We start from the raw sequence: 25,736 nt of genomic DNA, 5'->3' as shown, positions 1-25,736 counted from the left end.
TTGCAAGTGAGCTATAGTGTTATGCTAAACTGTAAGAATGTTTTGCCAAATGATCTTAGAGTTTTGAGAATGTAATTTGTGTTTCAAGAAATGAGCCAAACCAATGGAGAAAAACTGTAAATCCACTTATTTCAAAATTTAAAGACACAAAAGATGTCATTCTGCAAATGTAATAATGGCTTTGCTATACATTTTGTCCACTGTGAGCTTGACATTACGTAACATACACTGTTTAAAGGCCAATTTAATTACAGTTATCAAAGTACAATATATGTTTTTTGATATTATTTTATCAGTTGGGCTATTTTTCATCAGTGAAACAGCATTATTTCCGGGGATAAACTCCTGGATCCATAGGGTAAGGCTGTTGATTTGTTTGTAAAGGAATAAAATGCTGTAGGAGAGGCTTGAGAAGTTCCGTTTCCATATTTCTTTCTCATACATTTTTTTTAACATTACAACTGTTTTCATTCTTTGTGACAAGGCAAACTATTAAAAGGATGTTTTACAGACACCTATTTTTTTATTATTATTTAAAGAAAAGAAAGAAAAAAATTTAAATTTACATTCAGTCATCACAGCTCAAAACATAAAATTGTAAAGAAAGAGATTGCGACTTATATAATATGAGACCAGCTAACAGAGGTATTAATTTACAATGTAAACGGATCCATGAAGTGAACAAATAAAATAAATAAAAAAAATGTATATATAAATAAAAATTGGACAGATTTACAAACCTTGTTAATGATATTGACAACAGATGTTCTTAATTAAATAGACATCATACATCAGATACAGTTAGCTACTGCTTTTTTATTTGTTGCCAACTTGAGAGACACAAAATATGTGTCTGATTAAATTTGGAATAGTTTAAAACATGGTCTTGAATTTGAACATTTTGATTTATGAACATGAAACTTCCCTAATAAAGTATAAAGATTAACAACATTACATACACTTCCATCTTTACATTCAGAATATGTAATAATGTGTTTTTTCCTGACACCTACAGTGATGGCTGCACCGTTTGTTAGTGTAATTCATAGACTGTCCTGTAGGTGGCAGCCCGACGCTCCGATCATCCAGCTGCTCGGAAACGCAGAAGAAAAAAAAACCGTACGGAGTGTGACGTAATCTCTGCCCGATATCCTCCATCTTTCACTGCCGCATGTCTCTGTGGACATCTGACCAGGTTTGTGATGATACATGTTCATTAGTGTGTAATGTGCGGTGCGTGTGGAGTGCGTGGTTGCTGGTGTGTGGTCGGAGAAGAGCTGTCGGACCGAGCCGAGCCGTGACACGTTGTGTTCAGTCTTGTGTTCAGTCATGTAGGCCTTGTGTTGTGTTTTCATCTCTGCAGCTGCTAACAACACACAGACACAGACACACACAGCCAACTGAAAAGTCTGGCTTGTTATCATCATTCTGCGTGGTACCGTGTTTATGGCTCTGTAACGTCTTGGTTTGTTGAGTTGTTGAGTTGATAAACGTTTTTTTTATGTTTCTGAATTTCACTGTGTTATGTAGAAACTGGACTCTCTCTCAGCTCATTTTGTTGTTGCAGTACCTTATGTTTTAGCTCCCACTCGACAGGGAAAGCAGCTACATGCTAATTGTTTAGCTGCACCGTTTTCAACATTATCGTCAATGTTCTCATTTTGTAGGTGACAACATGAATCAAGAAAAACTAGCAAAACTTCAAGCTCAGGTCCGAATAGGAGGAAAGGTAAGTGTGTATCCGCGCGTGTGTGTGTGCGCGCGCTTGTGTGTGCGTGTGTGTGTGTTTCTGTTTTGTGTGTGCGTGTCTCTGTATGTGTGCTATTCTTTTCTTTATGTCAAATAAACTATGCTAAGCCAAAACCTAAAATGCATCTTATCATAAAAAGTGATGTTTGTAATTTTACTTTTCACGTTTTTATTTGCAAGTTTGCAATGTTTTTATAGCATTTACAATAATTCATTCTTGTATTTGGTATGATATGATGGTGTCAAAATACATTTTCAATGTGAGAAAGTAAATACAGAGTGTCCGAGAATGTGCTCGACTTTCACATTAGAGCTAAAATGCAAATGTATTAAAATATTGATGCTATTTAAGTATTAAATATTTTAGTCTTGATATTTGTGTCTTTTAAATTATTTAGAGTGAAGACACTACTAGTCAATTCAATTATGTTTTCTTGGTTTCTTTTGTTGTAAATAAATCTATTTGGGTTGGACTGATGTTTGGACAAAAGAAGAAATTTTGAAGTTGACATATTGAGCTGTGGGAAATAGTTATGGCCTTGTTTTTACGGTTAACTCTGACATTTATTCAAATAAATTGGAGATCAATCAATGATAAATTATGTGGATTAATCACTTATGTTATGGTCACATTATGATACATTTTTAAGTGTCTCTGATTACAACTCTTATTTTTTTAAATATAGTATTACATTGAGTCATTTCACAGCAGTGTAACACAAAAAAAGTGGGATTTAGCAAAAATATGTGTGACCTAAACGAGAGATGTCAAATCGAAAAATATCAGCCAATATTAGCTTGTTGCCGATATATTGCTATCAGCGCATATGCCGGCTATAACAACAAGAAGGTCGAGGTCAAGGTCAAAGTTTATTTATATAGCACATTTACAAACGGTCACTACTGCCCCAAAGTGCTGTACAAATATAGATAACAACATAAGATAAAAGCATAATAAATAACCGGAAAAAACCCTCATAAAACAGAATATGCCAAACACAACAAAAAACAGATAAGACACTCTACTCTAATCAATAACAATAAAATGTCCCAGCTCAGCTTATGTTCAAAGCCAGTGCAAAAAGATGAGTTTTTAAAATTGATTTAAAGCTCTCAATAGAGGTAGCTAGTTTAGAAACAGTGACATCATCAAATAGTTTGTCCCCCAGAGACCATTGAAACCCATTCAAGGGATCTTCATTAACTTGTTTTACATTGTGATTATACATTTTAGTATATAATAGACTGCAAGAGATTTTGAACAGAATCACATTGTATATTCTTGTTTGATTCATATGTGTATTGAATTGAGAGCCTAGTATGAAATACTATAAAACAACAAGAAAGGCTATGTTTCCCCTATGGCCCTCTCTTTGTCTCCTAATGCTGTCACTCTTGCAAGTCACAGTGACTGTAATTTAAGACTCTTATCTTTTCTTTTGGTTTAAGGGATCTGCGCGCAGGAAGAAGAAGGTGGTACACAGAACTGCAACAGCTGATGACAAAAAGCTTCAGAGTTCACTTAAGAAGTTGGCTGTCAACAATATTGCAGGGATTGAGGAGGTAAATTGGTATGGATCTTACCTTTTACTTTAATCTGATGCCTTCTTACTTGGCAGTGTAGACCAGACTGCTTTCAGGTTTACTGAATTTATTCAGCACAGAGTAACTGCTCAGATCATGACGACACCGGAGCGTTTAACCATGACTGTAAAAACCACGTGGTCTTCTCTTCTCAGGTGAACATGATCAAGGATGACGGGACTGTGATCCACTTCAACAACCCCAAAGTTCAGGCCTCTCTGTCCGCCAACACCTTCGCCATCACGGGCCACGCTGAGACCAAGCAGCTGACGGAGATGCTTCCCGGCATCCTCAGTCAGCTGGGAGCAGACAGCCTCAGCAGCCTGCGCAAACTGGCAGAACAGTTCCCTCGGCAAGGTGGGTGTGCCAGGACCTCTTACCCCGAATTCTTAACAAAAGGCACGTCTGTGCTGCCGTACACCATAGCACACCGGGAGCGCCTCAGAAGCTGGGCGTCTCGCAGATTTTATTGTCTTCTCTACAAGTACTTGAAAGAACAATTACATGTTTATTAGCTATTATCTACCTTCCAGTCCAAGCACCCCTGAAAGGAAATTCCGTGCCTTCTTATTTCTGGCGTTTTCCTTATAAAAAGGATTTGTTATGTTTTTCCTCCTACAAAATTAATCTCTTGTCATCCATGGTGTTGTAGAGGCGACACATATAATTTGGGGGGGTGTCTTTTGGTAAATCGACTGGATGCGCTGGCTATCCCGTTTCCTCCTAGAATGATTTGCATGAAAATAGACCTGGCGCCTTTCTTTAGCGGAGCGCCGCGCCGCTTCACGCATGCTTCTGGGACGCGCCAGGGCGGGCGGAACGTCGAGCGCTGACTTGAATGGCCGTGATTGCTTGCGGTGGTCGCCTCCTAAATGCAGCCATTTATGTATATAGAAAAATCTAATGCAGGTCAAGATCAACGCAGTAGAAGGTACAGTGGCTTGAATAAGTTTACACACTTATGCAAAAGTTGATTAAAAAGAGGAAAAAAAGTGGGGAGTGTACGGTGTGAGTGTAATATAATGAGTTGTGTGTGTGAATGTGCAGCGTCAGACTGTCTAAGTTCATCTGCGTGATGAATACTATGCATCCTGATAAAGTGCCCTTGGCCTTTGGAATTAAAATAACCCAATATCATCACATACCCTTCACCATACATAGATAAAGGCATGGTTTTGTTTCAGTTATCTTAATAGCTGGTTTGATTTGCATTGAGAGATGATCTTATGGACAGTTCCCCATGCCTATCTCTATGTATGGTGAACGGTATGTGATGATATGGGATTATTTTAATTCCAAAAGCAAAGGGAACTTTATCAGGATGCATAGTACAGTGGATCCATGAAATAACTGGCCTTTAAAAATAAATGTGCCTGCCTCTATGGGAATTTAACATAGGGGTGTGTATGCTTATGCCCCCTGTATTTTAAGGAAGAACATTTATTCATCTACAATACATTATTCATTCACAAAGAAAATTGGTGTCCTTAAAAGGTTGGATTTTCCTTTTTTATTTTTTTATTAAAGCATTAAGATCAATTTTCAAAAGATGTTTTTTATTCCTTTTTTTGGTCAACATTATCATGGGTGTGTAAACTTATTTAAGCCACAGTAGGTGCAGGTGTAGCTCTGTGGACAGGCTAAGGACTGATGGACACGTGTAGTAACCAGCCAGGGGACAACCAGTAGTTAATGCTGCCCGGTGGGTCAGATAACATTCAAATCCCTCCTCTGTTGCTCTTTTGCTCTACCTACAGTTTCTCCCTTTTTCCATTATTAAAGTTTTTATTCAGCCACAAGCACATTCATTCCTTCTGAAGAAGTAAATGTTAAAAAAACAGGTCACAAATATTAGTTTCTTCTTTTAAGGGCGAAACAATATCAGCAGGAAATTTTTATATATATATATATATATATATATATATATATATATATATTAAAAAAAAACACAGGAGTAAGTAGTGTATTTGTTGGGCACTATTTTCCGCAGTGGACAACAGTGTTCCAATGACTATTTACCGCATCAGAACAAAAAAAAAACTACAGGTCCCATGTTCATGATAATGAGGCACCATGTCACCCAGTGTAAAGGTGTAGCTCTAACCACGGAGGTCTAGGGCACAGTGGGAACTGATGCATCAGGCTTTGGTCTCACAGAAAATGTTTGTTAGTGGGAGCTATACATTTCGTTTGGCTCTTTTTGTGGAATTTTGACAATAAGAAAAATATGAAATATCTCCAGACTGATTCTTTTAGAATATTTGCTTACAATCATTCAATTACCAAAGCTATTAGCTATAAAATGTTTTTTTTTTTATCTGTACATTTCATCTCAGCTCTCGACAGCAAGGCTCCAAAGGCAGAGGACATTGAGGAAGAGGATGATGATGTTCCAGGTATGCACCGTTTAGATGTATACAAGTCAGATTGTGTCTACATGATTTGAAACTAATTGTCATAATGCCAAGTCTATTATTTAGACTGATTAAGAAAGATTACACTTGAATATTGGAATATGGTTTACTGCAATCCTTTTTTAAATAATTCAGCTAAGTGCATTTGATATAATTTGGAAAACAGGGTGAAACATCTATAATGCAAAGTAGTTTTCTTTGAGTGTAACACTTCACATTGTGGTGGTGTTTTGCAGATCTGGTGGAGAACTTTGATGAAGCTTCAAAGAACGAGGCCAACTGACGCACATGAAGCCCATGTGCACACGGGCTGGACTGCAATGAAGCGAGAAACCTTCTCCTGTGTTTTTAAGTCTAGTGATCCAGACATATCAGACACTATCCCCACAAACCAGAGACTTTTCTATTTTACAATGACCCGCGGATGTCCGAGTCAGACTGGCTTGTGCACTTGAAAAAATAAATAAAAATACTCCCTACTGGAAAATTGGTTAAAGCCCTTCCCCACATTGTCAGTCATGGTCAGGATTACTGTGGTCATTAAAGCTAGTCTTAAGACTTTTTTGTTTATGAAACAAAATAAAGGTGATTAACATTTTTTAGATGGTGCTGTGGTCATTGACAAGGTTGTGTTAATATTGATAGTTGTCATCCAAAAATGAAGATTTTACTGTGCAGTTTTGCATGGAAATGATCTACTAAATTAGAAAAACCCTACAGTATGACAGGATGTGCGTGCAGCCACTGTTTATAATATCTGGCATCACAGCTGCTGTCTTGGCCTGGATGCTGTCCTGCGGGCTGGGGAGGGACATTTCTGCACACCTCTTGAGTTTCTTCAAAGAGCTGCAGAGAGGCAAAGGGGAGGAGGGAGATTACAGAGAGGAGGGTGGAGAGGCGAAATCATCTCATCCTCCGCTTGTGAACACTGCTGCTCGAGTCCGTGTTCCTCGGCTCTCACATGTTAACAGGATAAAATGCTGAAGTTCTTCTCCGCGCGGGATGACGAGAATGAAAGCCTTTTGGGAGCGATAACTGAGGGTAAGAATTGTGTTGACTGGAACGGGGTCGAGATGCTTTACTTCCCGTCCATTGCTCGTGCGTTAGAGGATGATGATACTGTTTGTCACAGAGAATCGCTGATACAGCATTTGGCCGCGCGCATAGTCCGCATCCTCTGTGTGTGTTGCGCACATTCCCGTGTGAAGATGCGTACACACACACACACTTGCAGTCCGCATACTCCCCATTGAACATCACCTCAGTGAAGTGTCCTGCTCGGGCTGATGTAACGGGGTGCGCGGGTGAGTGTCGCATTGCCGCCGGCTCCGGTGCCTGCGAGCGGATTAAACATTAGCACGTGTGTTGAATGCGTCACTGTCCGGTTCAGGTGATCGCTCCAGTCAGCTCAAGTCAGCCGGATCGGTGTCGCCCTCCGCCGTGTCGGGGAATCTACACTCTGGAGCCCGCAGCAGGAGTGACACGGCCCGCCTTTTTTTATGTTTTTTTTTTTTTTAAGTGAATGAGCTGCAATGCAGGATAGCCTGGAAAATTAGAAGAGGTCTTTAACATCAAATACAAATCAGAAGAGACAATAATACCCGGATGCAGGCTAGTGTGTGATATCTAGTGCATAATGTCCTGCATGAGTCGTGATAACTCTTCATGAGTCACTGGGTGTTAAAGCTCAATGAAACGCCAGCTTTGGACACATTAACTCTCGTTAGTGCTGGTAGGCCTACTAAACAGTAATGGCTATTACGTAATTGCCATATGAGAAAACAGTAATTGGCTTTAATCCCAGAAGGTATTGCCTTAATTTAGAATCTCCCATTGAGATTATGAATGCAGTCGTTCATAATGAAATATTGCTCATTAGGCTACAATGTCTACAGTGAAACCGGTCTTTACTGTACAGTCAGCTCAGTTGAATATGAGTAGGTGATGATCAGTGGGAAACTAAACTGGAATGTGCAAAACAATTACTACCATAAGAATTTGCTCATTTGTCTTTACCACCAAAGGCACATGACGGATGGACAAATACACAGAACCAGTCAAGGTTTTAGTGTGAACACCTGCAAGCCAACAGAAAGAGCATCTGTAAATCCTCATGGTAACAGATGCTACTGGCTAGAGAGCCAATCACAAACAGCACCACTATTGACCTGTTGGTTCTCTGGGGAGCCAGCACCTACGTGGTAGCCTAACACCAATTGCTTCTACAGGGAAGAATGGTTTTACCTGAATATTTAGTCCTCAAGAAACCTCATCCTCTTTTTTTCAACCATGTGGTCTTTTCTGTGAGCTCAAACACACTCTTCAGGGGCAACTGAGTGCTAATGTTGCCATCAGTGATGATTGACAGCAATGACGTGTGTTCGAGGTGATGAAATAGATTATTATCACATGCTTTTAAATGGCCACTTAGCGTATGTGAACATTTCCACCTAATGAGTCATTACTATTGTGCATACATGCATGGTGTGTGTGTTTGATAGAAAGAGTGATGGAGACATTGAGGGATGATGTTATCACCTTGTTCCCGCTCGAAACAGATGAAGGAGACAATCCGTCTCTTCAGGACACCAAGCACCACTGGCTTAACAGACCCTGCCTGTTGGTGCTCACGGATGGGGATGTGTCCAAACCAGGATTGGGTTGCGGCCAAATCAGGCCTGAATCTCCATCTAAGACTTCTTCAGACGCATCAGTCAGAAGCAGCTTCGAGCCATGTGAGCAGAAACCATGTGATCATCCTGCCAAAACTGCTTCCCCCTCCCAGCTGGAGGAAGGCAGCTGCACTGTGACCGCCATCTCCACATGGGGTGAGAGTTGTTTCGGAGAGTCTTCCAGCCCCTTGGTGCTGAGCCCTGCCGAGGCTGCGTGGCCAGAGGACGAAGAGGTGCCAGAGGAGAAGAAGAAGCCACCCCATGCTCTCCTATCAAAGGAGGACTCTGTGGTTGAAGAGAAGGAACTGGAGGAGAGCAGGCTGGAGCAGCAAGAGCAGTCCTGCAGCTCAGAGGCGACAGATGAGGAGACACATGGCCAGTTAAAGATGGTCAGATCTAATGGAGCAGACGAAATGAACAGCAAGGCCCAGGCAGCCAGTGGGGAGGGAGCGATGGGGGACTGTGCAGCTTCGCCTCTGGGTCCCGACAATGAGTCCCAGCTGAGCCCTGTTGGGATTCTATCCAAGGATCGAGGCACTGTCCTCGGAGAGGTAGCTCCAGTGTGGGTTCCTGATGCTCAGGCACAGGTCTGCATGAAGTGTGGGGTCAAGTTTACATTCACCAAGAGGAGGCATCACTGCCGTGCTTGTGGAAAGGTGAGGAAAAATGTTGTGCGGCATTTTCAAATTAAAATGGACTTGACGTTCTCGAGTGACTTGTTGACGTGTTGGATGTGTGTCTGTCCTTATGTGGTGTGTGCATGTGCATGTGTGTATTGTCAGGTTTTTTGTGCACTCTGCTCCAATCTGAAGTTCAGACTCACACATCTGGATGGCAAGGAGGGCCGAGTTTGTGTTTCCTGTCATTCAACCCTCCTCAAAAGTGAGCACAGACATACTTTTTTTTGGTAAGTTCCCAGTTTTCTTTAATGAAAATTTGCAGAAGTAATTCCTACATCCTCTCCTCAGGGACGCCTCCGAGGGGAAAAAGGAGGGTGTGGTTTGCAGAGGACATGCTCCCCCATAAGCAGTCCGAGTCTGCTCCGACCACACCAGTCAGAGGTTTCTCACCGCTGATTAGACGGGCGCTGAACGGCCAGGTTAGAAGTCCTGTGGGTTCACCACAGATCAGGAGAGCCTTGGGCCCACATGGGACCAATATCAATGTATGATCATTGAAAATGTAACACATAGTTTAGTTTGTACAACAAAGATATGACAAATAAGTGGGCTCACTCCTCTGCCCAACCTCTTCCTCCAGGAGGCCTGTGGTCCTTATGGCTGGGGCACCACAGCTTTAGTGAGCAGCAAGGCCAACCTCATCCCCCTGGATGGCCTGCCACCCATCCTCACCTCCACAGGAGTCAAAGGAGGTAAGACAGCTTCTAACCAAGTAAAGGGTGGGAGGCAAAATCCTTAATTACTTAACAGCGCACAAGTTGGTATTTTCCTTTCCTTGAAATGTGCTTGGTGTCCTCATGTCTCGCATAGTGCAAAGATAAGAGGAGAGGCGCTCAAAGAAGGCCGTTTGCAAATCAGGCAGCAAAAGAGGTTAAAGTCTGGTCTCTGATGGTGAGCAGTTGACAATGTAGTGGTGACAAAAGGCAGAGCAAACTGAAGCGGCAAACTAAAGTGACACTAGCAATTAAAGAGACATTCTGTTTATTCTTAAATGAAACAATTTTAAGCTTGTCTGTTCTGAACAAAAGATGAAGTACTAATTGGTGTAGTTATGTTTTCATTATTCCCCCTTAAAAGTGACGACTGCTCCCTATAGTGTTGTTACTGTAATTGATAATGTGGACCCTACCTTTGCCTGGTTAAACAGGGGCGATTTAAAATAATAACATTAATAAAAGATGCCTGTCCTTGCATTTTTATTAGGGCCCGGCTTAGAAATTGGTTGTTAATCCTTACACAGGTATGAGTTTGCTTTTTTAAACGTGTACTGTGAAGTCGTGAAGTTAGCTCTTTCTTACAATGGATGACAGTACAATGTCATTAAAAAACTTTTCTGTGCAGTGGTAGAAGATACTACAGTCTAACAGCAGTGTTACTATGTGTTTTCCTCCATCAGATTACACTGTGGAGGAGCAGCCTTCTGAGATGCTGCTTATTCAGGAGTTGGAGAGTGGCAGGCCCAAGCCCCTGGTGTTTGTCCTCAATGCCAACCTACTTGCTATGGTCAAGCTGGTCAACTGTACGTATCTTTTTTTCTTTTCATTATGCATGTTAAAGTGCATAGAGATTGATACAATGGCAACATATTGTACACAATCATAGTATAGTGCTGCTGTAATACTATAAATAAATAATTATTATTATTAATGATTACAAAAAGGATGACGAGCTGTATTTCCGCATTGCTTCAAGACTCCTGATGTTGTGCCGTGTGTGACAGATGTTAACAGGAAGTGCTGGTGTGTGACGACAAAGGGGATGCATGCTGTGGGCCAGGTGGAGGTGGTGGTGCTGCTGCAGTGCCTTCCTGAAGAGAAAAGCTTCCCCAAAGACATCTTCAGCCACTTCATCCAGCTGTACAGGGACACCCTCACAGGTCAGAGACACACACACACACACACACACACACACACACATATAGTATAGCAAAGTTGATATGTGTTGTGTGAATTTTGCCTATGTTTAGATTTTAACCCACCTTACCTCCAAATGTCTACCATGCACTGACACACACTGACTCCCCTTTTCCCTGTGTGCAGGGAAGGTTGTGAAACACCTGTCGCTGTCCTTGTTTGGCAGTAGTTTCCTAGGCAGCGAGGAGCATGCGGGCTTCCTGTACATACGCCCCACTCTCCAGTCCCTTCAAGGTCTACCTCTGCCAAACCAGCCCTACCTCTTTGGCCTGCTGGTCCACAGAGCAGAGGTGACCTGGGCCAAAGCCTTTCCTTTGCGTCTCATGCTGCGATTGGGGGCCGAATACAGATGTAAGCCAGGTCCTGGTATTAAATACCGCTTCGATTAATGCTAGAGGTTTCCTCTTCAGTTACCCACTTTCTTTTTATGTTCCAGTTTACCCGTGTCCTCTGTACAGTGTGCGCTTAAGGAAGCCCTTGTTTGGGGAAATTGGCCACACCATAATGAGACTGTTAGTTGTGAGTGCGACATTTTGTAACCACGTCTGTTTGGTGTTGGTAAAAATTACAAACACATTACCAAACTTACCAAATTTCCCATAACTGATGTTGACCTTTTCTTCCAATCCTGTTCCAGGACTTTAGGAATTACCGTTACAGCCTACCAATGGTCCCAGGGCTCACTATGGATCTAGAAGCTCAGAGGACCTGCATAAAGATACCAACCAATGGGTATAATGAGGTAAGACTAAGCTTTTAAATGCATCACAGAATTTATAATAATGTTTATGCTTTTTATCAATGGAGATTCTTCCCTCTCATTAGCTAATGAAGGCTTTAAACAAATCCAATGAGCATGTGCTTGCCATTGGGGCGTGCTTCAATGAGACTGCAGACTCCCACCTCATCTGTGTGCAAGCAGACAACGGCCAGTACCAGACCCAAGCCATCAGCATCCACAATCAGCCACGCAAAGGTGGGCCATAACAGCATACTGTGAGCCACATCAAGGTATCAGAGTCTGGACTTAATGTAACACAAGCGTGTAGCAGTAAGGGATATTCAATTGCCATCAGAAATGGGAATTGCCACAAGGGGGGACTATATAGAGGTAACATACTGTGTATTTACATTGACTCCACCATTACAAATAAATGTGCAGCAAAAAAATTGATTTAATTTTATTGGAAGTAGCAGATAAAGAATATAGATGACATTATTCAACAGTGTTCAACTTCAAAACTACCCAAAGAGAAACAAAGGGCTCAGGTGGTCCACAGAACCTAAGAAGTTCACTTTCCTTTTTATAACACTAGATGGCACTGCATGGTCATTTTTTCTTGTCGCCATAAAAACTGATCGTCACAGGATTGAAGCCACAGAGTGTGTCTTTAATTATGCTTTCTTTCTTTTATTGCAGTCACTGGATCATGCTTTTTTATATTCAGCAGTGCACTCAAAGCATCTGCAGGATACCTTGCTAAATCCAGCATCGTAGAAGGTAGGATGTCCGCTCAAGGTTCACCTTGACTATTTCCTTCCCTGCAGGAAATTCATTGTTGACATAATTTGTAACACAGTAGTGCCTGTTAACGTCCCTGCTTTAAAACTGGTTAATTCAGAATGTCTTGATCTTTGTACGTGTGTGTCTGTGTACATTTTAACAGACTGTTTGTCTAGGCGTGTGTACATGTTGATGCATGTGAATGTGTGTGTCTGTTTGTGTGCGTGTTTTTCCTGTATCGCTGTCCCCTCTCCCCAGATGGGCTGATGGTGCAGATCACCGTGGAAACCATGGCGGAGCTCCGCAGGTCGCTACGGGAGATGAAAGACTTCACTGTCACCTGTGGACGACTTGACCAATCAGATAGCCAGGAACTTGTTTGTGTGCAGTGGGTGGAGGAGAAATGCGCTGTGAATAAGGGGTGAGTGTGTCCCTGTTTGATGTTCGTGTGGCAGAATGAAGCTCTGGAGATCAAAGACAATATAATAATAACATATGCATTTCAATTACTGATCTACTATCCGTTGTAAATGACTGCACCCATGATGTGTGTTTGTATCCTCCAGAGTTATTAGCCCCATTGATGGGAAATCCATGGAGTCCATCAGCAGTACAAAGATGTTTCAGAAGTCAGAATATAAAGAAAATGGGAAGATTATCCGCTGGACAGAAGTACATTTGATGATCTGCTTCAAATATCAAAATTAGTCCATCTGAAACTGTCTTGTCCTCCCATCACATCTCTGTGTATGTGTTGTGCAGGTGTTCTTCCTGCAGAGGTGGGATCATCCCAGAGGAGGAGCGAGTGACTCTGCTGAACACGACCGGTTAACGGAGCGCATCGCCCGGGCTTTCTGCTTGGCTCTGTGTCCGCACCTCAAGCTGTTGAAAGAGGACGGGATGGCCAAACTGGGGCTGCGAGTCGCTTTTCACTCTCAAGAGGTCAGAAAGGATGTTTTGGTATTTAGTATCACTGAGCTGAGTTTAGTCACCAAGTCATGACCAACACCAGAGTGTATCGAGTCTGAGACCAAGGAAGGGTGAAAACTGAGGCCAGACCAGTCCGAGTCTGCATGACACACTTACAATAAAACTTGGAACATGCAAACAATAAGCACTCCTCTATAATTGATCTGAAAGGGCCACAGTCCCATAGAAACACCCACAGAAAACAAATGTTATTTATTCACCTTTGTTTTGGCATTTATTGCAAAATTTCTTTGTGTAAGGGGGAAAGAGATTTCTGAAGTTAATTTAATTTTTCTATTTTATTTTTTTACCAGTAGCTACTCATCTATCAATTCTTTGCTGCATGTCATTCCCCCTCTCTCTCTCTCCCATTTCATGTCTTCAGTTGTCCTGTATAAAATATAAAAAGGCCAAAAATGCCCAAATAAATCTTTTGAAAAACATATATAGTACATATATTCATATACATATAGATGTAAAGTTTATAACGCAAGTTCCTGTTTTGTAATTGCAGGTGGGATTTGTAGCTGGGAGCAATGGGCAGCCCCTCCCTGCTCAGTACCTCAACGCCCTGGATAGCGTGCTGATCCCCGTCATCCACAGCGGGGGGCGCAAGAGAGGCGACAAGCCTATGGTGATGGAGCTTATCTTTTACATCCTGGAGAACATCACATAGAGAGCGTGCGAGCGCACACACACACACACTTCATCTTTTTAACCCTGACTACAACTCTGTCTTTGACACTTGTCATCAGTGCTGCTATCATTTTTAGGGCAATAAAAGCATTCAAAGGGCGAACCAGGCCACATCCAAGGTCGGCATCCATCTTATCCACTCACAACTAGAGAGAAGTGGTCTGACTCTTAGTGGTTTTGTGATGTCACCCTGTCCTGCAGCAGACAATCTGGGTATGCATGAAACCTAGGATGGACCATCAGATCACTGTACATCCGCAGCAACTTCATAGCTTGATATCATTTACGTCACAATGTTCAATACAAATTTCCGTATGGAGAATACCTTTAAAAGTGGGAGATGGATTCAGCCCCATGACCTTAACGCAAAGAGAAAAAGCGAATGACTTGATGAACAGTATGTAGTATATATGTAGCAATTTGATGCACACTGAACGAATGCCTAAATAATGTTTTTACTGGATGTATTTTAATGGATTGCTATTGAAATGTAATGTCAGCCTGGAATTAAACTTGCAACAACAACCGATGTACTGCCCGTTTATCCAGGAACCCTCTACTTAACACATTTACTTTTTTAGAGGGATTTCTTGTACTGTTTGGTTCCAAACACTATAGAATTCCAATAACTATAATAAAAAACTATTTTTCAGACTTTACACACAAAATATCCACTCAGTGATTTATTAGGTACACCTGTAAAATCCAATGCAATTTAACACAACACCTAGATTGTAAAGATAATAATATTGAGTTTTGATTGGCACTATCAAACAGGTATACATTAAACTGTTTTAGTTTTTAATGTCTTGCCCAGCCCATTTACAAACATGAGGGGGTTAGAATGTAAGAAACACCTTTCGCTACATAATAGATATAATATAGTGAATACAACATTTCTTGCCCTGAAGTTAAGTTTCATTTAACAACTTTAAAGGAAGGTTAAGTTACAGGTGTGACATGGTATTTTGCAATAATGAAAAACAAAGCAGTTTACCACTGTTGTGTGTACTAGATCAGTGGTTTATTGATTGCATCCATTTGCAGGCTCAATGGATGTAAAAACCTTTTCTCAGAGTGGTAATATGACCGTATTTCTGACCGCGAAGAACCAGCTGATGGTTGAGTTGGGTGGGTGTAGAGCCGGTCTACAGGATGCTTTCTCTCTGCCTTTTACAATGAATGAAGAATTTGAACAAAGCAGAATGGGGCTCTTGTTTACCTCCTACTTGCTCCGCATACTTGGGATGGCCAAGACAAGAGGCTCAAGCAGAAAACTTAAATGCTTTTCTTCTTTGTTGCAACGCAGCACAATGTCCGAGTTTTCCCCCGAAGCCCCGACAACTATAATCTGAAAACCCTTTCAGCAAATTATGCATAAAGTCAGCGCCTACTCTGCAAATGGAAATACTGACACACAGTGTGTATTAGAGAATTTTAAATTGAATTTATTGGCATTTAATTTTAAATACACAATAACAAAATTTAGAAAGTCTAAAGCATACTAATACAATTAGTTGTTTTTTTCTGTAAAATTATTTACAAAAAGTACTTTCAAGTTTGATAAAACTGTACAGTCATCTATCCACAGGGTGCTCAGGATGATGTTGGGGTCAGATAAGTAGTGAAGGCAAGTGGGGTGTAAGGCCACCTGTGTGATACTGAACTACAGGTTGCTGCAAAATCAGTGAAGATAACATTTAAGTGAAAACATCTTCTCTTCATACGTGTTGTTCCATAAATGGTTTACCAACTCCAAAAAACAAACCAACCAAATGGGGGACCCTAGCTGTGGAAATCATTGACCACATCATCTCCCCATGTGTTGCACATGAACCCAAAAACAGGAAAAGAAACACAGCCAAAACTATCTTTGGAATCCGTAGTTTTAACAGGTTCACTGGGTCATACTTCTTGGGTGTTTCCTTCCAGGGGTCCTAAGCCTTCTTCATCTTGCTCACGTGAGTGCTGCCATTCTCGTGGGGAGCAGAGCTGTTGCCGGCTCCGTTGCTGGTTCTGTAGTTAATGCCGTTCTCGTGGTGTTTGCCGTTGTTGTGGACCGCTGTGCCGTTCCTACACTGCTTTACGTCTTGTTTTGGCAACCGCTTCCCCTTCACGTAAGCTTGGATCCAGAAGTTGGAGAAGAGCACAAAGAAGAAGGTTCCATACATCCAGATGAGGTGGAGCACCATTGGGAACTGATAGTCACAACTGTCCATGAAGTAATACTGGGTAGCGTGGAGAGAAACCAGGACAAACTGGGTCTGTTGGGAAAAAATCAGGAGTCAGCCAAGCACTTTCCATCAATAAATGTGGGGGAATTTGTCTTGGTGTCTTTGGAGCAGAGACAATAACTTGGCATTTCAAAAACATGCAGACAGAACATGCCTTCAAGCAACATCGTGCTGTCCTGAAGCCTACAAGTAGCACAATTAAAATGAAAAATGAATTATTTAATAAACAACACCGAAAACTGCAGAGAATAGGATGTTTGTACCAGCTGAATGGCAGTCATGTATTTCTTCCACCACAAAAACTTCTGGAAGCGTGGTCCAGCAGCAGCAAGGCCGTAGTAGAAATACATGATAACGTGGACGGAGGAATTCACCATGGCATGAAAAGATCCCATTCCACCTGGGGTAATAATCACAAACAGGATTAGGGCGGCTCAGAGTAAAACCCTCTATGGCCTCTACATTCTTAGTTTATCTTGCAAGGTCAGAAAGTCTTGGTTAATCATTTTCGTACGACTAAACATATCACAGTTCTTTACAGGTAGCCCGCACAAGCTTCTTTAACAAGACAAGCAGAAACTAAATGGGAGGACAGTGTTGCTGATTGTACAGGTCAACAAGTTTGGTTTGCAGGTTGACGTAACATTGCTACAACCTGCTGATGCTCCTCCATTAATGTTTGAAAAATCCAGATTTTGTTAATGTGTACTCACCAGGAGCATAGGCAACTCCCCACCACCAGGTCCAGGGCATAAAGGAGTGGTGGAAGATGTGCAGGAAGGTGACCTGGCCGTGCTTTTTCCTCAAAATGAAGAACATCTAACCGAAAGAGGTTATCGATTAGTTACAGCCCGGCTGTTGTGACCAAAACTGCATATCAAGGCGGTCAACTAAAAGATTGAACGTACTGTGTCAATGAGCTCAATAATCTTGGAGAACCAGAACAGCCAGGCCACTCGGACCATCTGGTGAGGAGAACACACACTTGGTAAAATAATCATTTCACTTCACATTGAATGAGGAATTGTATATGACTAAGTAGTTAGAGGGGACCTACTCGAAGTGCTTGAGGACTGTCAGACGTATCAACTGCGTCACATCGCCAGGTATATGTTGTGGCCCAACCAGACATCAGGAACTAAAAAAATAAAATCTTATTTACTTGGTTTGTAGTCATACGTAAAAAGAACAAAAAAAGTAATCCTTACAGATATAAATTACACAAAAAACAACACAAATGTAGCATCTTCAACACATGAAATGTTTAAAATGTGTAGAAAGTAACTTAATTACAAGTCTTTAAATGTTGGAGACGTAAAGTAGCAGTGTCTTACTTCATAGACAATGAATAATGACAGTCCCACTAGGGTGAAATTGTAGACTATCATGGCTTCCTTAAGCTGGAAGGGCTTTCGATTGGCCATTATGCGAGGTCCAAGGTACATTACAAAGAATAGGTAACACAGCAATATTGAGGACATGGGAATAGGATTCTGCATCAGTGGATATTCCTTTAGCCGTGGATCTGAAAACAAAACAAGAGACAAAAACTACATTAGACAACAAAAATAAAGACTGATCTTCTGTATTTCTTCAGGTAAATCACCTACCAATTCCCGCCAAGAGGTAGTCGTAGATATCCATGGCGTGTGAGCCCATCGCCTGAATCTCTCGAAGCATGTTTGCCGTCTTGAATTGTTGTGACCCAACTATCTGCAAAAAAAGCCCAATAAGGTCATTGTTACTTTTTGTCAAAGCCAAAAAAAAGCAGCCATCCTTCCACCACTCCCTTGGCAGCAATTCAAATACTGAGAAAAAAAACAGGTTTGTTCATTTTTAAGGTCCAAATAAAGAATGCACATCTCTGACGTCTTTTGGGATGCGTAACAGTAAAGTCAAGTCAAATGTACCATTATCCTTCCTCATCTGTTTGAAACCTTGTGGTTTAAAAAGTGGTTCACTTTTCCTAGACATTAACATTTCTAGAGACATCAAACACTAACATTCAACAGTATTCTTCTTCAAGCATGGATTACATATGGTGGCATGGTGATCACCTGCGACCAATTAATGCCTTCAAGGAGAAGCACTTTAAGACATGTCCTGATTCAGTGGGACTGAAATTCAATTACTGGGACAGAGCAGCTAATCTCTGACTAAAAACACACTCCCAACAAGAAATACCAGGATGCTTTGCTCAAACCACTCGTGAGACATGGCCTGATATCAGAGAGGAGGAGCTACAGGGAACTGGGAGGGCGTCCCTCATCCCACAGTTAGGTGACACTCTACTGCGGTTTGTGTGTAGGAGTCAAGCTAAACTGCTCTCCTCAAATAAACCAAACTGGAAGAAAAAGGGGACATTTCTGGATCATTTAACTAAAATCACAATCCGCAGAACCCTGACATTAATATACAAGATCCTTAAAACCAAAAAAGTACTGCTTCTTGTTATGCATCAACCACATTTACTGGAGAACTGCCACTGCAAACTGAACCTATCAGTTAATCTACAAATAAGTGCCCATGAATGTTGCCATGGTTTTCAGACCTGCGTACTTTTTTGTTCACAGAGGCTTATCGTTTCAAGTGTAAAGCACAGAGTAGAGGACATGCAGGGCGCGGCCTTCTCTCACCATGCTATTGTTACACAATCTACAATGCTCCGAGTTTTCGCTGCCCGAGGCCTTAAAGAACAGCCCGCCTTAAACCAATATAATTAGCAGCTCATGGTTTCATGCTGAGGAATGAAGAGCAGGGAGAGGAGCTTACAACGGTGCTGCTCAGGTGGACAGCGCGGAGGAATACAGCATAGAGACAGCTATGCACTTTGCCCACAATGAGCCGGATCTAAGTTTAAGGACGCTAACTTCAGTTTCAACTTTTTCTAAACACTGTTATCACAGGATGTCAAACAGGAAATGTAATCTGTGCTTACTTGTGAAAAGTCACATGCGAGGATGTGGCCTGTTTTGCACAGTAAAAGGAAAACATTAGCCCTTGATATGCTTAGGATAATATTTTGTAGATTCATTGTACCCAGGTTAAAACGTGTTCTGAACAGCATTCCTCTTCCGTTTGTAGATACCGCCTGCAGCGCGTTCCCATTAGGCTTTTTCTATAACCACAAGGCATGTCTACAGCACAGCATGTACACTGTCTTCAGAAAGTTTACACACCCATGCTAAAGTTGATTAAAAAGAGGAATAAAATTAAACAGCTTGTGGAAATTGATTTTTTTGCCTCTATGTTAAATTCCCATGGAGGCAGGCAGATCTTTATTATTAAAAGGCCAGTTATTTCATGGATCCAGGATACTATGCATCCTGATCCTTTGGAATTAAAATAGCCCCACATCATCACATCCCCTTCATCATACCTAGAGTTAGGCATGGGGAAATTTCCATAAGATTATCTCTCAATGCAAATCAAACCAGCTATTAAGCTAACTGAAATAAAAAGGGAGACCTTTTGTTTTGAAATCCTACAAATAAATAGGATGCTGGTTTTGCTTTTTTTTTTTTAAATAAAAGTTTTTTAAATCGCACGGTTTTTCATGTAACATGGGACTCACTTTAAAGTGATTGTTTACAGAATACAGACTAATAATAAAACTGACTGAGTCAGGGGGATAGTCTTATGATGAACAAGAAGAAGAAAGTGTATATAATATTTCAGTAACCTAAGTGAAAAATAAAGCCCCTTCCGATCCAGCTCAGTGAACCACAATCAACTGGCACAGACCATTTTACAAGAACAACCATGTTAGTGAAGCCCACTGCTCAGACACATCTGTTCCATTTCCTGCATCTAGTAATCAGTGAACTCTAACGTAATGACACCATTTAAAGTCTAGTGTTACTTCAGAATTTGAACCAGTACAAACTGATCAACTGAACTTTACTTGAGTCATTGTTGTTCAGCTATATCAGCAATACTAGTAGTAGTTCCACAAGAGGACAGGAACTTCCTCATAACTGTGAGAGGGGTCCACAAAGCCTCTGCTCTGTTATTTCCATAACAGAGTGAAGCAATTTAGTTGTAGACACATGACAAGCACCACCCAACCTTGAGGCAATGAGTTGTGTTCTCTCTCTCTTAACAGAAATGTCCACCATTTACGGCCCTTAGCTACACCAGTCCACTCTTGTGACCAAAGTAAAATAAGGTTGTTTTAACACAACGTTACTTGTTCTGAATGTCCCACCACGCAACTACGGGGTGGCCAATTTACATCTACAAAGGAGATCTAAAACAGTGGAAAGGGAGGGGGGAGATTTCCTATTAGAGCATGTCAATGAATCATGGATGGAAAAAGGAGCTCACACTCATGAGGTAGAAGTTAATGATAAACCCCAAAAAAATCTGGGAGGAACCCATTAGTTACACACAATAAAGTGTCCAATATACATTAAAAAAAAAAAAAAAAAACTTGTTAACAAGAACAGCCTGTTATTCTTTATCACCGAAAGAACAGGAACCATCCCTGCTCAACATGTGGACAAACTCCACACAAGTTACATCTATGCATGCAACTTACCTAAACCGTTTCCCCTTAAATCATCAAAAGCCAACGTGAACTCTTTTCACGGGACGGACAAGCCTCTCTGTAAACAATAAGGGCGGGCAGGCAGGCAGCCTGGAGCAGGAGCAGCAGCAAAAAGAACCAGAGAGAGGGAAAGAGAAGGAGAGAGAGAGAGAGAGAGAGAGAGAGAGAGAGAGAGAGAGAGAGGGTAAGAGAATGAGAAAGTAAACTGACAAAGTGTGACTGGTACAGCAGTCTTCCGAATCCCCACCCTCACTGACTCACACGGTGGATGAATAACTAGCTCACAGAAGGAGAGGGAGGGAAAGAGGCTGAGCCACAGAGAGCAAGCACTGTGTGCAAGCGGGCGCCAAGCGAGAGTACGACTGGGGCGAGAGAGATGGCCCCTATTTAAACCCACACTACAAAACACAGAAATATAAGGCAACTTGCTACTTTGTGACTGCCGCCCTGAATTCAACAAGTCTGAGCCCCCCTCCCTCTTCACATGCCCTCCACCCACTGAAACACACAAACACACACTAACATATACACGTAGAGAAACACACAAAACTAAGGAGTTGCCCTGTAAGTTTTCACTCAAGGGTGGGCTGATATTATTCTCAAGCAGCTGGAGAGAAATCAGAGGAACCTCTGTTGTCATGAAGGGGGCCATTGTTACCTCTTAATTGGCTCTTTATCCGACCAACACCCATAAAGCAAAACTAGCTTCCATGTCTCTTTCTCTGTGTTGGGAGACAGTCCATATCATGGATAAAATGCCTGAAACAAGTCAGGAGAAGTTGCATTTCTGTCCATGTGTGTACTTGTTGTTTGTCTGCCTAATATTTGGCAAAGAGCCACAGCATGCTTGGTTCTTATATTCACAAATTAAAGCATCCATTTCCAGTTTACTGGTAACACCCAGGAGTGCAACACATGACAGCCTGACAGAGAAAAAAAAAAATCTATCACAATCGAGCTAGGAAAAACCATAAATAGTCATAAAAGCTTCATGTTTGCTCAGGGTTGGATAGTATGGCTACTGGCAGACCCAAATGATTACTACAAAAGGGAAGACATGTCTCATACAATAATGTTTAAAATCTTCTGAGCTTGTTGTGTTAGGAGGTCCCACCCAGTTGTTTCAAGGAGAAATAAAAGGAAAGTCTTCTGCTCATTGATAATTTTAGTGGAAAGTCTGTAAGAAAAACACACACAGCAATAAGAAGAAGTCTGTAACTACTATTGAACGCCCACTCAGTCATACTAGTTGAACTTTGCTGTTGATAGACGTCTGAAAGCATTGCACGAGTGATCATGTCACACTAAATGCCGTCTTTAGTGTTGCACCGCATCTGAGGGACTGGGCTGGCTTTCCCTGTCACTCCACTGCGTTTTAGCAGAGTACCAAAACACATCGGACAATAAAATAAACCATTGTTGTCTGCTAGATGCACTAGTTAAACTAGATTGGTAACCTTAGTTAAGTAAAAGTCTCGACTATATGTTATTATGTGTATACTATGCTCCGTCAATGAAACTTATAAATTAAATAGATTTTTTTTTTTTTTATAAAACCTCAAAAAAACATTTCTAATTTAAAGACACAGTATGGGTTAACATCTGATGTCTGACAGAAAAAAAGATGTCATCCAATCCATTCATTACACAAAGTACTGAGTGACCTCACAACTACAACTTTATCCTAAAACGCATCAAATTCATTGAAAGTTTCAAGTGTGTTTGACATACAACTGCCAAATTGTAATTTTATTGACAGTACTGATAATCTTGGTAAACCAAAACAGTATAATACCAATGAATGATAGGCTGACTTGGAAAGTGTAAAAGCAGGAGTGTGTGGGTATCAGCCGCATTATATCAGTAAGCGTAAGTCTCCCAGAATTTCCACCAGCATGTCACACACTGGTGTAAGGAGTCTGACTTTGCTGCCAAGGTACAAATGTCAGGTCAAGCTATACAATGTAAATAACTTCCATTGTCGCGTACAAGGATGAGCAGAATCAAAGCCAGATCAGATAGATCACATCGAGGCATTCCCTTCAGAGATTGAAGAAAAAATAAAAAATAAAAATAAATAAATAAAAAAAAGGTTAATGACGTGTTTTTTCAAGCTTAAGTGGTTCTACTCAGAACAAGCAATCTGAACAGAAGATGTTATCCTAATGTTTGACAGTTTGGTCTCTTCTTGTGCTCACAACATTTTAAAACAAGTCAGAAGAAAGTGTGGAACGATGGCAACATTACTCACATTAAGGTGGAACTTTTAAACTAGACTCCCTCCTCACTGGTCCCTGCTACACTGATGCTGCTTCACTCACTGAGGCTGGCAACGTTTTTCCTCCACCTTCCTAGTTTAAAGTCCTACCATGATTCAAACTTTAAAATGCTTTTCAATGTCTTTCTTTTGGCTCCCACTTTTTACCCAGAGGGGTTTCAGCATGATGCTCCCTGTTTGGGTTTTGCATGCTACTTAGCTGGTCCATGGAGAATTATCAAGAGCAGAGCCATCAACGCCAAGAATAACTGTATTTCCATTAGAACTGAGCGAATGCCAAGTTAAAACAGATACTATCAGCTAAGGGATTACTAGAGTCACATAACAAAATCACACATTCTAATCAAACCAGCAGGGTGACAAACTCACTGAAGAGGAAACTACGTATGAGTCAGGGTGATCTCCCTGGGCAACATGTCTTCTCAGTCCAACTATGTCTGTCGTAACGGTGTCTCAAGATAACGGAGATAAAAAAGAGCTTCCTCCAACAAAAAAAAAAAGAAGAAAAAAAATTGATGATCCAATGTAATCCAAACTCGTTTTGCTGCTTTGTCATCCAAATTAAAAGCCCTATGACATATTTGCCACAATCGGAAGAGCTACAAGCTTACAAGGAGAACTACGTCAGCAACATTACATGTTGAGCAATTGGCTTTTGGCTTTTGTTTTTTTCATTAAAATGCAAAACTGGTCTGAGCCTTGCAGGGTCTACAGGCGTGGCAGAGAACGTGTGCACCTGATAACATCTGCCTGGTTAGAAACACAAGCACACATACAGGCACAGTAAAGCTTAAAACCATATTCCAATGATTTTATATTATTGGAAGATTGGATTTTTATAGATTTATAGTATTGTAAATGTTGGCAGAAATGCAAACAGAAATTGCAATGACTTTTTTTGTCTTTTGTCATTTTATTTAAGTGTTTATTTCAAATGTTATTTTCCAGTGAACATGTCAGAATATATAATGGCTATCACAGTCATCTTGCTTGGGGTTATTTTACATCTCGAAGTTTTCCTTATCATATTATCCATGTTAAATATAGGACAGTTTTTCAGTAACAAATTTAAGAGATCCTTTCAAAAAACAACAAAAAAAGTACAAAAATTAGTTGTTTGTGTAAAATAGATACAGATAGAATAGAACAGCCTCAAAAATCCAGTAATAGATTGATGCCTTGTTAAGATCAACAAGACACTTGGCAGTAAAACATTAGTGTAAATACAGGCTTGTCAAAGTTTACACAACACTGAATTTATAAAAACATGAATCCTCCTCACTTTTAACAAACCCTTAAAAAAAAACTTTTCTGGTCCCTTATAAAAGAAATGGCTCAGGATAAACTGTTCTGCAACCTTGTCTTTCCTTACACCTGCATCTGAATATAAGCATGCACGGGTTGGTGACATTGTCATTTGCATAATCAAAATCAAAAGGTTATTCTTATGTTCTCTGTCAAAAGTGACTGCACATCTAGATTTGAATGTGGCCATTAGTTTCTAGCCATGCATGGCAGATTTGTGGTATAATACAAATGGGTGCTGGGGACTCAATGATGTACAAATTGAAACACAAAACATCTATTTTTAATACACGTTAAGGAAAACAAACTTCAAGAAGACTTAAAACAATCAAAAGGCTTAAGCCATTAGGAATGTTGCTCGTCTGGACACAGACTTCTTTATACCACCTCCCCTTTAGTGCGTGTGTGTGCACGCGCGTGTGTGTGTTTATGTGTATGTGTGTAGGTGGGTGGTGGGGGAGTATCACCCCTCCAATACCTGCAAGTATTCAGACAAGGTTGGCCATTTAACACTGGTCTCATTCTCTTCACGCAACCCCCCCGCCCCCCCCGACAGGTCTCAACAGCTCAGATTTCTGGAACCTTCAACAGACAACAACAGTGCATGGGTACTTCTGAATGAGCAGAAAAAGTTCATTTGCACGGTGACATTACCCAGTTTGTGTCAACCCACTGACTGCACAGTTATGGATCCCATCTGAGTTACCAGCAAAGATTGCTGAACTGGTTAGGTATGATGTTGCAAATAATTACGCTAAAAAACTGACAATTTAGTTTGCACATGAAAAGTTGCATTAATTAAACAATGTTAAGGGGTAATTTTGGTTTTTCATAACTTGGGTTTCCCTTGGGTTAGTGTCATATTGTCCTTAATGTAATTGTCGATATGTAAGAACATGGAGATATCAAACCAGGAACTTGATTGTGCTAACAAGTAATAACCTCAGCCAGATTAGCATTTTTGCGGTAAAACCAAATATACTGTAAGCACCTGCAGTGTCTACAATCACCTCTCCTTGCTCAGGAAACATGTGTGCACACAACAATGGAAACTAAAATACTGTGGGTCAAAGTTGAACCAGGAAGGTGTTCTGTAAACTGTCGTGGGTACTAACAAACACTTTGGGTTGTAATTTTACTTCACCTTTGGTTTTCTCTAACCTGGAGCTTTTTAAAAAAAAAAAAAAAA

The 25,736-nt window shown here is 41.0% G+C and overlaps 3 protein-coding genes across 4 annotated transcripts in view; 2 read left to right on the top strand and 1 right to left on the bottom strand.

The window, feature by feature from the left end:
* Positions 1 to 1,057: 1,057 nt before the first annotated feature.
* btf3l4 (basic transcription factor 3-like 4) lies at positions 1,058 to 6,345 on the top strand. Its single transcript, XM_034882340.1, has 6 exons — positions 1,058 to 1,195; positions 1,668 to 1,729; positions 3,199 to 3,312; positions 3,489 to 3,690; positions 5,670 to 5,729; positions 5,984 to 6,345. Exons 2-6 carry the CDS (start codon positions 1,676 to 1,678, stop codon positions 6,028 to 6,030), a joined length of 477 nt encoding a protein of 158 aa, XP_034738231.1. The 5' UTR covers positions 1,058 to 1,195; positions 1,668 to 1,675; the 3' UTR covers positions 6,031 to 6,345.
* A 187-nt stretch (positions 6,346 to 6,532) lies between these two features.
* Positions 6,533 to 14,710, top strand: zfyve9b (zinc finger, FYVE domain containing 9b). Of its 2 annotated transcripts, XM_034881406.1 has the most exons (16): positions 6,533 to 6,788; positions 8,306 to 9,075; positions 9,202 to 9,301; positions 9,388 to 9,584; positions 9,680 to 9,791; positions 10,496 to 10,618; positions 10,820 to 10,975; positions 11,139 to 11,363; positions 11,449 to 11,531; positions 11,650 to 11,754; positions 11,838 to 11,988; positions 12,433 to 12,513; positions 12,775 to 12,937; positions 13,083 to 13,188; positions 13,279 to 13,458; positions 14,000 to 14,710. In XM_034881406.1, exons 1-16 carry the CDS (start codon positions 6,725 to 6,727, stop codon positions 14,159 to 14,161), a joined length of 2,778 nt encoding a protein of 925 aa, XP_034737297.1. In that variant the 5' UTR covers positions 6,533 to 6,724; the 3' UTR covers positions 14,162 to 14,710. The 2 variants fall into 2 exon arrangements, 1 of the variants encoding a protein (XP_034737297.1); XR_004657880.1 differs by lacking the exons at positions 13,279 to 13,458; positions 14,000 to 14,710 and having other exon boundaries at positions 12,680 to 12,937; positions 13,083 to 13,182.
* Positions 14,711 to 14,853: 143 nt separating this feature from the next.
* The window catches only part of elovl1b (ELOVL fatty acid elongase 1b), a 14,929-nt gene continuing 4,046 nt past the window's right edge, over positions 14,854 to 25,736 (bottom strand). Inside the window, exons 2-8 of the mRNA XM_034881407.1 lie at positions 18,026 to 18,128; positions 17,750 to 17,940; positions 17,473 to 17,553; positions 17,324 to 17,380; positions 17,129 to 17,234; positions 16,679 to 16,815; positions 14,854 to 16,445 (exon numbers count right to left, since the gene is read on the bottom strand). Of these exons, the coding sequence (XP_034737298.1) occupies positions 16,119 to 16,445; positions 16,679 to 16,815; positions 17,129 to 17,234; positions 17,324 to 17,380; positions 17,473 to 17,553; positions 17,750 to 17,940; positions 18,026 to 18,095 (969 nt within the window). The 5' untranslated portion in view covers positions 18,096 to 18,128 and the 3' untranslated portion in view covers positions 14,854 to 16,118. The remainder of the gene's footprint in view (positions 16,446 to 16,678; positions 16,816 to 17,128; positions 17,235 to 17,323; positions 17,381 to 17,472; positions 17,554 to 17,749; positions 17,941 to 18,025; positions 18,129 to 25,736) is intronic.

The sequence above is a fragment of the Etheostoma cragini genome, chromosome 9 (assembly GCF_013103735.1).
Source record: "Etheostoma cragini isolate CJK2018 chromosome 9, CSU_Ecrag_1.0, whole genome shotgun sequence".
NCBI lineage: Eukaryota > Metazoa > Chordata > Actinopteri > Perciformes > Percidae > Etheostoma > Etheostoma cragini.
The sequence above is the reverse complement of the archived record's forward strand: the minus strand, read 5'-3'. Positions and strand labels throughout refer to the sequence as shown.

Excerpts from the sequence above, each read along its gene's own strand:
- btf3l4 (XM_034882340.1), top strand. The coding sequence starts at position 1,676 with ATGAATCAAGAAAAACTAGCAAAACTTCAAGCTCAGGTCCGAATAGGA. Across the intron at positions 3,313-3,488 it reads ATATTGCAGGGATTGAGGAG|GTGAACATGATCAAGGATGA; the intron begins GTAAATTGGTAT and ends TTCTCTTCTCAG. Across the intron at positions 5,730-5,983 it reads AGAGGATGATGATGTTCCAG|ATCTGGTGGAGAACTTTGAT; the intron begins GTATGCACCGTT and ends GGTGTTTTGCAG.
- zfyve9b (XM_034881406.1), top strand. The coding sequence starts at position 6,725 with ATGCTGAAGTTCTTCTCCGCGCGGGATGACGAGAATGAAAGCCTTTTG. Across the intron at positions 9,792-10,495 it reads CTCCACAGGAGTCAAAGGAG|ATTACACTGTGGAGGAGCAG; the intron begins GTAAGACAGCTT and ends TTCCTCCATCAG. Across the intron at positions 13,189-13,278 it reads AGATTATCCGCTGGACAGAA|GTGTTCTTCCTGCAGAGGTG; the intron begins GTACATTTGATG and ends TGTGTTGTGCAG.